Below are 13,292 nucleotides of genomic sequence, written 5' to 3'. Positions count from 1 at the left end.
CCCCCTCGCAAATTGAATTGTTATACTTTAAACTCTATTATGAATGTGTTATATTTTGATGAAGATATCATCTTTATTATGAAATCTAAGATCTTTTCCACTTTCAAATAGTACATTATACGATCAGATGTTCTCTCATCAATAACAAAAATTACATTGTTTACAAATAAACAACGACAATCATATAGCATTCAATGAGTTGAATCAAAAGGTCTTCAATCGACAAAAAAACAAGATGTGGCACAATATCATCTAATATACTTAATTATTACCCTATTAAATCAAATCGCACACAAAACATACGACGAAATTGAAAAGACGAAAAGATGTTGGGAGAATTTGGTTTGGAAGTCGCAAAAACAAAGATTGTTGTTGACGTAGTTGTTGTTGGGGTGATAGAGAAATGTGGTGCATGAAGTCAAAAAGGGGTTGGTGAATTGAATTGGTATATTGTTAGAAGTAAAGAGAAAAAGAAAGGGGGAAATAAGAGAGATTAATGAAATAAAAAATGGGATTGAAATAGAAATATAGAATATAAGGAAAGGGCAAAAGAAATAATGGGGCCAAGTAGGATGGGGCGCGCGACACAAGCAAACCTACACAGCGGCGCAGAAGGAAGAAGAAGTCCTTACGAAAATCTTGGGGGGGTCGGTGGACAACCAATGTTTCCTAATTCTTCCTCTTGCTTTATTTTTAACTCCTCTTCCAATTCTTCTTTCTTTCCTCCCTATTGCTTTATATCCTTTCATTTTTAGTTGTTTGATTTTGAGTGCAATGAAGAATGAGAATAAAGATATGATTTTGGAAAAATCAGTTCAACTTTATTTGAATCTTATGCTTGTGTTTGGAGTGACCGTTTGAATTGAAGTGAGTTTTGTAGGTGTAAAACTGATCATGTTTGTCTTCTAGATTTGTTGAACTTACCTCTGTAAAACTTACTCTCTTAACTTCCTTGTCGAGGATTTCTCCGGATAAGGCCCGAGGGAATTCATAGGCAACATTGAGGAATGTGAGTTTCGAGTTCACTAACCGAGCTAAATGAATTATACTAATCAGGAAATAACTTAATCAAGCTCGACCCTGGCACTCTGTAACCTTGAGGGCCACAATTCTTTTGACATTGTTGGTGTTACATATTACCAAAGGCAAGTGTGATATGTCCAAATGGGAGAAGAATAAGTATACTTCAAATGAGAACTCTAACTCTCCATGTACTAATTTAAGTATCGGAGTGTAGTCAACTCGACACCATACGAGTGTGAGTACTCTCATGCAGGTTAACTCATGAGATGAGACTAGATCAAAAGAGGGCCAGCAAAGAGCGCATGAGGCCTTCAACATGCATGCAAGTTTCTCGCATCAACATCCCTAAACTTTCTACTTAAATGCTCAAATTTAACATTTCCAAGGTTAAAATGTTGAATCTACATCCAAACGTTCTCTATTAGTTTTTTCGTTTTTTTTTTTTTTTTTGACAACTATATGATATGTAGGTAGCGGTGCACAAGACAACTATCCAACGAACTGAGTCCATGGATTTTGTTTAAATGTATTGAAATAAAAATATATATTAAAAAAGGGAAAAAAAACCCATATTTTTATAGGGCTAATAAGAGAAATAACATTTTTCAAACTTTCATTTTGGAAAATAGCAAGATATATTCAAGTAAGGAAAAATAACAAAACGAATTTGAATTTAATTAATTAATAATTATTAAATTCCAAAAATACCCCAAATAGTACCTAAAATTAATTTATTTCAAAAATACCTATTTTTTAGAATCATAACTATTGGGATTATATCCTAAATTTTGTAGTCTCTAAATTTATAAACAAATTATTGAATAAATAAATTATTATTTATTTTCAAATAAATAAAGTGTTATTTATTATTTACATAACTCAAAACAAATAAACTAAGGTCAGTTATAAATTAAAGTTATTTAATGTAATTTGGACAGTATGTAACTGACATATAAGTGGATTATATTCAAATAGTAATCTAAAAGGTCCCTAATATATGGATAAGGTTGGATGTCTTATCCTAGTAACACTATGGATACGACCCACCTATAAGTGTTACAAACGATTTGATCCAAATCATTAATGTGCTTTCATGTGAGTGAGAGTATCCTATACAATGAGATTATATAAGACCGGACCACGAAATATATAGTCTTTCTTTGTAACACCGTTAACTGAAGACATTAATATTTCACATGATGACCATTTAACTCAATCTGAATCCTGAATGAGTTACTGGCTCTTGCTCATGAGATTGTTCTTTGATTTGTATGGGTGAAACTGACCCTAGTTGCCAACTTAATATGCCTAATATTTTAGGGATGATCATACTGAGTGAGGAGCTGGGAACATAGCTTTACAAGATGAAATTTACTCATTCTATATTTAGGATAAGTAAATAAGTTGTTTCGAGTGCTAATTTCAAGATTTGAACAATGAGACTTTATCCTCTCGCTAGCCCGAGAAGGACTCTGTTTATGGTAAGACCATAAACAGATTGTTGGATTAGTGATACTTAAGAAGCAAAATGTAATTATAGGGGTAAAACGATAATTTGATCCAACTACAGTTATAAACAACTTATGAAGAATTAACTTTATGTGAAATGGTTAAAATCAATGGACACAAAAATATTCTGTGAAGATTACAGTTGTGGGTCTTTAGTGGAGTAACCCACAGTTAATGAAAGTTGATTAATGTAATTAAAGAGTTTAATTAATTAATCTTGAATCATTGGAACTTCTAATTCGTAGGTCCATTAGATCCTCCTACTAGCTCATTAAGAATAAACCAGAATTTGAATTGTTCAAATGAAAGTAAAGAATGTAAATTAATTGTATAAGATACAATTATATGTATATAGATACATTATATTATAAAGTTAATTTTGAATAGGATTCAAAACTATAAACTGTGTAATATGAGAGATTTAATTTATTTGAATCAGACTCGAATAATAATTATGTGAATGAGACTCATATTAAAACTGTAAGTTTAAAATTAATATAAATAAAATTCATATTAAAACTTTAGGTTATGAGAGAGATGAATTTGAATATGATTCAAATAAAATTTTATTTAAATATGAGACATTTTAATTTAATTAAATAATTAAGTTATTTTAATCAAATTAAATTAGATTTAATTTAATTTTAAATATTTAAATAAAAAATCTTGTTAACTTCCTATTGTAGGAAGTAATGGAGGGATGGAGTGGGGAGTTAGGGTAACTCCTCTCTCTCTTTCACATTTAAGTTGTTTTTATTCGTTAAAAACGTACGTTTTTTTAAGTTCACTCTGCAAAAGATATCTCTCTAACAACCTAAGAAAAAAAAAAGGTTTTCTCTGTATTTTTCATTCCCTCTTCCAACTTGCATTCTTGCCTGAGACATGACGGGGAAGACAATTTTGGTGGTGTTCAAGTTGTTGAGTAATAATGCGTGGAAAGTCTTGGAGAAAATCAAAAAATAGTTCTTCAAATATTAACCTCTATATTTTCTTTTAGTTTTTTTTTTTTTTAAACTTTTCTCCCAAATTCAGAGAAAACAACGATAAAAACCTTTATGGGATTCAATCATTTCAATAATAACCTAGATTTCATTGGTATTTAAAATATATTTTATTTTTAAAAAACAAGATTTGATTCAATCTTCTAAAAAAACTAAGATATGATTCAACCTCCTAAAAAAAACTAAAATGTGATCTAAACATTTAAAATAATTGGAACACCTAACAACATCAAAAAACAATGAATTATAGTGTAATTACAGTGTAAATATTAAGGATTTTGTTTTTCCTCTTTCATGTCTAACATTTAACTCTACAACACAACAAAAGTTGGTGAAAAGGTGAGATCTTTTACACCACAATAAAAGTCGAAGAGAGTGATGGTTATGAGAGAGAAAGAAGAGGAAAAGAAACTTACTTACCCGGCATGGAGGTGAAATTAGAGACAAAGATTAGAAGATATTGGATTTTAAAATCAAAACAAGATTAAAAAAATCAACTAAATAAAACAAAAAATGAAACAAGATGAAGATATGAGATTCCTAAAAAGAGGTGAGATTCGATTTGTAGATGAAGATGCGTGATTTTAAAAGATTTTTATATTCAAGACAACATTGAGATTGCTTCAAATCTTTAAATATTAATATTTAATTACATTAAAATTAAATATATCGGTATTTTAGGATAAAAGAAAGTCATTATCAGGTACAAATGAGTTTTTTTGGGGTAAAATTCTAAAATTCTTTTAACCAAATTCACAAATTCAACATAAAAGATGTTATGCACTTCAATTTTCTATTTTTAAATAGACATTTATTACACTGTAGTCAATTACATTGTAATTTTAATATGTTGTTAAAAGAAAAATGGTGAAAGTAGCAATAATGACTACACTAAATTGATGATAATTAAAAAAAATATTTATTTATTAATTATTTCTCTTCCTCTCCATCTTCAACAAAATAGTTAAGTTTCATAGACTTCATCTCTGAAAGTTGAAGTCCCGACCACCATTTTGTTGGCTCCGATTTTCAACCTCACCGTCCAAGCTCAGCCCACGTCCGAGCTTCAACGTTTGAAATTAAGTCACCTCGTAATGGTGACCATTCTCCTACTTCTCTTCATTTTCTTCACCATCCTCTTTTTCTCAGTTTATATTCACCACTTTTTAGAGTTAAACGTCGCCTCGGACGCCGTCCTTCGGTCCATCGGCCGAGCGACCACCTCATACTTCATTCTCAACTTCTCCATCTTCCCTGATTTATTAAGCCTACAAAGAGGACTTCAGTTTCGATTTCATAGGGTTGCAGCATCATGGGTTTAAGAGGAGGGTTACAACGTTGTGGAAGTTTGCGATGATAGCTCCGAATTTCAGAGGAGGAAGGTTGCGGTGTTGGCTTTCGATGGTCAAAGAAGGAAGGTTGTTGTGTTGGATTCAACTTCCAGAGGTGAAAGGTTACGACTTCCATTGACAGGGACGACTAGGTTGCAGCGTTGGTTCGGATTCTCGAAGGTAAGGGGAAATTAATTTTTATTTTTAGATAAAAAAAATGAGTAAAGTAAGATTTGTTATAATTCAAAACAAAGAGATTTGGACTAATTTGAGATTTGATATAAAGTGAGATTTTTTTTAAAAAAAATTGATCCTATCTCAATATTCAAATAAATAGGGGAGATTTTATAGGCTTAATATAGGAAGGCCAAAATATAATTATAGTTTAATAAAGATATCATTGAAGGCATTTTAGGATTAGCGAAAAAACTGTCTCATATGCAAGAGAGGCATTTTGCTATAATTCAAAATAATTTCTTGTTTTGCTATTTTTTCAAATGAGAGTGAAACTAATGCTATAGAAGGAAATTTTCCCTCTCTTTTTATATCCATTACATAGGCCCAAGATCCTTCAACTCATTTCACTCGCATTAGTAGCCCATTGTAATACTTGTTTTCATGAGGGATTGTCACAAGTTGCTAAATAAAGTAACCTAAATGAAAAAATGTCTAAAAATCGAGACAATGTGTAAAAAATCAAGTGATCTTTTTATACCCATTACCAAATTAATGTATGTTTGGGATTGATTCTAAAATAGTTAAAATCACTTTTTGTCATTTCCAGAATCGTAAGAAAATATTTTTAATCATTCAAAATCAATTTTAATAATACGAAATATGCGATTAAAAGTGTAAAATTGAACATTAAATTTATTATGGTGATTAAAGATATGTTCCAAAAGTGATTTTATACCTGACACAAATGATTTTAACAATTTTAAAATCATTTGGTGAAAAAAAAACAACTTTTTTTGGAGATTAGACATTGGTTTGGTTCTCCGTCCATCAAAATTGAGATTATCGATCCAGGTATTGGTTCTACTTCTACCAAAAAAAAATAAGGAGATCGAATCAATGTTCACGATAAGATGTAGAGCTAGAAAGTTGTGATTAGTAGAGGTGCACGAAAGCTTTTCAAACCAAGAAATATTATAATTTTTTAAAAAAATTATATTATGAGCCTTTAAAACTCCAAATATATATATATATATATATATAAAAGAAGAATAGCAAAATAAACCGTTTCATTTTAAAAAATAACAGAGAGAGATTTTGAGACCGAAAGACTGGAAAATTGATTTTCAAAATTATTAATTATGAATTATCAATTTACAAAAATACAAGGATGTAGAAAATCTAAATTTCAAACCATAACAAACAAGTTTTTATTACTTAAAATATCAATTAATTTTTTAATTCTATGACTATTTAAAAAAAATCTAAAATTCAAATCAGAGTGGTTATGATTCTGTTCTAAAATAATTAAAAAAAAATCTATTGACAATTGAAAAACACAATAATCTCAAGCTCCGAGAAAAATTTGTAAAACTCATAAACGAATACTTTGCATTCAAAATAATCGTTCCCACAAATACACCATACTAAAAAATACATTGCATAAGAAATTGGACAACCACTTTCAATATGCAACCATTAATACTTTGTATTTGTACTCGATTTTAACACGATGAACCACAAATACACAAAATATCAACATAAATGACATACAATGTATTGAAAGGTTACTACGAAAAAAATAACTAATGAGATGATATTATGAAATACTAAGTATATATATATATATATATATATATATATATATATGTATTTAAAAAAAAGTTGAACAAAGTAAACAGTAAACTGAATTTGTGAGTATAAAAATGTATGAATAGCCAAACACAAGTTAAAATCATCTTTTGGTGACAAATCATTCTCAACTAAAATTAGGAGCCAAAATAGGAAGATGTTGAAACTCATAGAGAAGGATAACATGAAGCGATTCAGACCTTGAATTGAAGTACTCAAACACTCGCTCTTGTATCTCCCCATGTTTTCCACTCATAAACCCTCGACCTCCATTTTCGCCTTAGACGTCCTCACGCCGTTACAATCTCCATCTTATACGAACCGTCTCTAGGAAGGGGAATCGGAGTCAGGTGTAAGGGCAACCGCTCGATTCGCCAGGACGCCGCCTGAGATACCTCCTCCGCCATCCAATTCATCTCTCCGACGACGATTGTAGACTCGTACAGAAAAGAGATAAAGCTACCTATCGAGAACGGTTCCACAATCGCAAGCTTGTCGTTCACCTATTCATAATCCTAGATTTGAAACTTAAAATAGTATTTAGATAATAGATTTGCAAGTAAATTTGGTAGAAAAGATAAAAACAAAGAACATATTAGATTTTTCTAAAATAATTATATTTGATTACGGTATAAGGGATGAAAATTAGGGGAAAAAAAAATTATAGAACCTTTTTTTTTTTAGATTTAAATAGAATACGGTTACACTGTACATTGGATCCTCCGGAGAGCAGTATAAGGTTATTGAAATATAGGAACATGTGCAGAGGAGGGCGTTTGTCATAATTCTTATTAATTTCTGATTTTGACAATCATCCAAATAAAACCTAATATTTTGCTATATTCTCCAATTACCCAAGAAAATAAGTTTCGAAGGCCTGAAGAAGTTGAGTTCTACTGGAGGGCCCAATTTGGCTGAAACGGGTTATGGGCCCTTTTTCTGATTTGTTGAGGTAAAAGGGCTATTGAACAATATTGAACTATGAAATTGAAACCCATATTAAAGAATATAGAATTTGGGGTTCTCAAAAAAAAAAAAAAAAAAAAAAACCCACTTAAATATTTTTAAAATTGGTCAATTTCAGCAATCATTTTTTTCTTTTGCAAAATCTTGCAGCAATCATGTTAATATGTCTATTTCCAAAATTTGAAGACACATACAAGGAAGTGTTCGAGGTAAGGAGTTGGGATGTAAATTATTTTAGTTGAGAAGGAAATAGTAAACATTGTAACAATAATAAATACTGTAGTAAATGAGAGTTTTGAAATAATGTTGGTGGTAGCTAATTGAGAAATACAAAATAGTATTTACTGTAGCAAGAGGTGTTTATTATAATCTTAGGATAATTCTTGTCTCAAAAATCGATCGAGCTCGATTTTGCACCTTTGTAAAATTGACCTTCGGTAAATGACCAACAACTGGTTTGGTCAATCAATTAGCATATTCATCTACTTCAAAATTAAGTAAAATTGACCATTAAAAACCCAGTAGATCGATGAAGGGCGTCAATTTAAACCCAAAACTGATATTGATCAATAGAGGCTTTTCCTCTACTCATGTTCACAAAAATTAGCACCATTTTCTTTACATTTATGCAAAATACAATTACTTTTTAATGACAAATATGAAATATATTGATCTCCTTATAGTCAGATTTCATGTAATAACATAAAAGTATAACTGTAAGTAACCACTGGATGTGCATTTCTTCCAAAGATATTTTTGGTAATTATTTGAAGTTATTTATACAAATTTTTACATTTTATTAACCATTTCTATTTTTTTTTTTAGTACAACAAGGATAAGAGACGGAACCTTTGATCTCTAGATTAGAAGATGATGCTAATTATCATTCAACTAAGCTTATTTTTTCAACCGTTTTCTACTTTATTTGTATGTTTAATTCTACCTAAAGATATATGTCATCTTTATATGAATAATGTTGATACACACTATACGTTATGCACGATGCAACTAAAACAATGCTTTTTAAAGTTGAAAAGATATTCGAATTTATAATCTCTCAAAAACTTTTTGATTTAAAACAACCCATTTGACAAATCAATAGTTGGAAAAAAAAGTAATATTCATTTTCTTAGTTACGAAGTCCTCTATATAGAATATCATAGGGAGGTTAAAAAAAGAAAAAGAAAAAAAAAGGATTTCAATTGAATAATTTAAAAGGTATGCATAAAACAATCTTTTGAAGACGAGCTTTATCTTTTTATAGATTATAATCTCATATTTTAGCTAACAAAGAATAAATCTAATTAATCAACCATAACATATATCCTAAAAGAAAAAGAACTTTACACCACTAACAGACGTGCTAACAATCAATAAAACTTCATCACGTCGATCAAAATTGAGCTAAAGATTAGGTAGTTTATATTTTACCTTTTTTATTTTATATAATTCAAGGTTTTTATTAAATAAGTAAAGTTGGTTGTTTATTAGTCAGCAAAATATTTATTAAGAAAATTTAATACACTATATTTTTGATGCATTATTTTTCTTGTCAACGAAGTTTACTCTCGTGAAAAGATATCTAATGACATGATATTAATTATACATCTAAATATTCTTTTCTTTTCCAACTCATCTACTACAGGTCTATATTTGAAAGTGATAATACAAAAGAAAAGGAAATGTGTATCAAAGGCAAACATTTAATAGAGCCATGAGATTCAAATGAAGCATTTTGGTAAGAAAGCTTAGGGACCATAATAATAATGATGATAATAATAATAAATCAAAGTTAAGAAACAAATAAATGAACATAATTTAATTTTTTATTTCTTTTAATTTTTAAACAAGATTCCATGTTCTCAAGTGGGAATTGAGTCATCACTTGAAAGTTTTGACGAATCCTCCAAGAAGGTTTGGAACTTTAAAAAAAAAAAAATTCACATATATATATATATACCATATATTTTATACCAATTTTTCCTCTTTTTTTTTTTTTTTTTACTTATATTTATCAAATTTTCGATCTAGAATATTCGAGTCATTCAAAGGTTGTTTTCATTTTTCGAAAATAAATAAGTTGAGAGAGAAAATATTATTATATGTTAAAATACTATATTTTTCTTAACAAGCATCATTCTCACTCGTTTTCTTATCCATTTTTCAAAAGAGTTAAAAGCTATACTACTTTTCAATATTACAACTATTCTAAACAATAATATTGAAATAAAGAAGGGTAGAAGAAAGAAGACAAATTTACGTGGAAAATCCTAGGTCAGAGAGAAAAAAACCACGATAGAAGAATTTTTATTATTTTCCACATTTTATAACACCACAGATACAACATATAAGTAGACCCGGGCAAACCCAAAAATAGTATAGACAAGTAAAAAGATTAAACCACCCTTAGGGCAAATACAACATTTTCAACACTCCCCCTCAAGTTGGGGCATATATGTCAATAAAACCCAACTTGCTAATACACGTATCAAAGCTTTGCCTTGGTAACCCTTTAGTGAGAATGTCAGGAGCTTGTTGACTAGAAGGAATGTAGGGTATGCAAATACTACCGCTATCCAGCTTTTGTTTAATGAAGTGTCTATCGATCTCTACATGTTTAGTTCTATCATGTTGCACAGGGTTGTTAGCTATACTTATAGCTGCCTTGTTATCACAGTAGAGTTTCATAGGAGTGTTGCTATCTTGATGGAGATCAGACAAGACCTTTTTTAACGATATCTCTTCACAAATTCCCAGACTCATATCCCTGTACTCTACTTCAACACTACTCCTAACAACCACTCCCTGTTTCTTACTTCGCCAAGTCACGAGATTACCCCATACAAAGGTACAATATCCTGACGTTGATTTTTTGTCAGTAATAGACCCTGCCCAAACGGAATCAGTGTATGCCTCAATGCATCTTCTATCATGTTTCCTGAACATTAGGCTCTTTCCTGAAGTAGATTTCAAATATCTCAGGATTTGAGTAACAACCTCCATATGTCTTTTGTAAGGTGCCTACATAAACTGACTAATCACACTGACGGCATAGGATATATCTGGTCCCGTATAGACAAGTAAATTAACTTTCCTACCAGATGTTGGCTTCAATAGGGGTGTCAATAGGTTTACAACTAGTCATACCCATTTCCTTCAACAAATTAAGGGTATACTTTTGTTGAGACACAAATATTCCTTTTCTCGATCTTGCCACCTACATCCCAAGAAAATATCTTAAACTCCCTAGATCTTTAATCTTAAATTCACCTGTCATTCTCTATTTTAGTTTGGTAATCTCAGTGGTATCATCCCCTGACAAAACAATATCATCAACATACACTATCAGGACAACCACCTTCCCTGATGTAAACTTCTTTGTGAATAAGGTATGATCTAAGTGTCCCTAAATATAATCTTGGGACATAACAAAGGTGGTGAATCTGTCAAACCAAGCTCTTAGAGATTGTTTCAACCCATATAGGGATTTCCTGAGTTTGCAAACTCGACAACCAAATTGCTTCAAACCCCGGACGGGGATTCATATAGACCTATTCCTCTAATTCACCATTTAAGAATGAATTCTTCACATCAAGTTGATGGAGAGGCCAATCTTTGTTAACAGCCATTGAGAGAAGAACCCAAAACATGTTCAGTTTTGCCACTGGAGAGAAAGTTTATGAGTAATCAATCCCGTACATCTGAGTAAGCCTTTTAGCTACCATCCTTGCTTTGTATCTATCAAGTGTTCCATCAGACTTATACTTAACAGTGAACACCCATTTGCACCCAAAAGTATTGTGTCCTTTAGGGAGAGCCATAAGATCCCATGTCTTATTTGTCTCAAGAGCTTTCATCTCATCCATAACCACTGCCTTCCATTCGAGAATTTCCATGGCCACATGCACATTGGTCGGTATTGTTACAGTATCTAAGTTAATAATGAAGGCTCTAAACTCAAAGGACAAGTTACTGTAAGATAAAAAAAACTATGCATGGTGTACTTGATACAAGACCTGGTCCATTTCCGCAACGCAATGGGCATATCAAGAGAGGCATCATACTCCCTTGCTTTACCTGTCTCCTCACTAGTACTAGGTCGGTGGTCACACTCGGTTACACGTAGCAAGTCCTCATCCTCCTGAGTCTCTCCTGATGACCCATTGCCATCAGTAATATTGGCATTATTTGGAGTAGTCTCAACAGTTTCACTATTTTCAATTACATCATCCTCAACACACTTACTAGTATTATCAAATACAGATGTATCACGATCTTGAGTTTTTGTTATTTCCTTTCTAAGATCTTCTTGTAGTGTGTTCTCCAGGGCACTTGTGTGGTAGGAAGAACAATATTATTTGTATCCAGGATAGGTTCAAGAAGAAAACTCACAGGAAGAGAATATGTGGATACATTAGTCTCTTCACTAGTGTTCTCCCCCTGAAGAGGACTAACGGGAAAGAAGGGCTTATCCTCGAGAAATGTGACATCCATAGAGTCAAAATACTTCCGTGAGGCGGGGTAGAAATATTATAGCCCCGCTGGTGAAGAGGATACTCGACAAAGACACATTTTTTAGCCCAGGAAGCAAACTTAGTTTGGTAAGGACCATGATTATGGACAAATGCGGTACAACCAAACACACGTAGAGGAATATTAGGAATGAGACGTATGGATAGGTAAGATTCTTTGAATCATTCAAGGGGTATCTGGAATTTGAGGACTCGGGAGGACATCCGATTAATAAGGCGGGCTGCATATAAAAATGCATCTCCCCATAAATACGAAGGAGAGATGCAGAGGCATGAGGGACCGACAACCTCAATGAGGTGATGATTTTTCCATTCAGCCACCCCATGCTGTTGAGGAGTATAGGCACACGAGTTTTGATGGACAATACCTTTCAAAGTCAGGAATCCACAAAGGGTGTTATTAATAAATTTTTGGCCATTATCACTCCAAAGAATGGCAATCTTGGTATTAAACTGCGTTTCTACCGTAGTATAAAATTGTTGGGAAATAGATGCCACTTTTGACTTATTAGTGATAAGGAACACCCATATAAGACGGGTGTGATCATCAATGAAAGTTATAAACCACCGTTTTCCGGACAAGGTAGTGATATTGGAAGGACCCAGACATCACTATGAACTAGATGAAATAGTTGGGAAGGTTTGTAGGCTGAAAAGAGAAATAAACTCGGGGTTGTTTTGCATGTATACACACATCACAAGTTAAAAAGGAAACATCCACACTATAAAATAAATGGGGAAATAAATGTTTCATATATTGAAATTTTCGGTGACCTAAACGAAAAATGCCATGACAAATAATCCTTTTCAGAAGTTGAAAAAGAAAACAATAAACTAGTCCTAGACAAACTCCTAGAGGTAGCATCATCAGAAAGGAAATAGAGGCCCCTGTAATGCCGGGTAATCGTCGACTCCGAGCTCAAGTCTTGAAACAAATCAACATCTGGTGAGAAAACAACCTGGCAGTTTAAATCCCTAGTAATTTTACTGATAGATAGCAGGTTGTAGGATATCTTTGGAACATGTAACACATTCTGTAAGATCAAACCCTAGAAAGGAGAGAGATGACCTTTCCTGAAAACAAGAGCAAAGGACCCATCTGCAATCTGAATCATCTCATTACT

General features: G+C 31.8%; 1 protein-coding gene across 1 annotated transcript; it reads right to left on the bottom strand.

Moving 5' to 3' along the window:
- Positions 1-11,313: 11,313 nt before the first annotated feature.
- LOC120084086 lies at positions 11,314-12,130 on the bottom strand. The gene is made up of 3 exons (XM_039039985.1): positions 12,029-12,130; positions 11,653-11,876; positions 11,314-11,608 (listed from the first exon to the last, which is right to left on the bottom strand). The coding sequence occupies exons 1-3, from the start codon at positions 12,128-12,130 to the stop codon at positions 11,314-11,316; spliced, it is 621 nt and encodes a 206-aa protein (XP_038895913.1).
- Between the last annotated feature and the right edge of the window lie 1,162 nt (positions 12,131-13,292).

This window comes from Benincasa hispida, chromosome 8 (assembly GCF_009727055.1).
Source record: "Benincasa hispida cultivar B227 chromosome 8, ASM972705v1, whole genome shotgun sequence".
Classification (NCBI taxonomy): Eukaryota; Viridiplantae; Streptophyta; class Magnoliopsida; order Cucurbitales; family Cucurbitaceae; genus Benincasa; species Benincasa hispida.
This window is presented reverse-complemented; position numbering and strand designations above follow the sequence as displayed.

Coding starts and splice junctions, on each gene's coding strand:
- LOC120084086 (XM_039039985.1), bottom strand. CDS start 12,130: ATGGATGTCACATTTCTCGAGGATAAGCCCTTCTTTCCCGTTAGTCCT. Junction 11,877..12,028: donor TATCCACATATTCTCTTCCT/GTGAGTTTTCTT, acceptor AATACTAGTAAG/TGTGTTGAGGATGATGTAAT. Junction 11,609..11,652: donor GCGTTGCGGAAATGGACCAG/GTCTTGTATCAA, acceptor TTTATCTTACAG/TAACTTGTCCTTTGAGTTTA.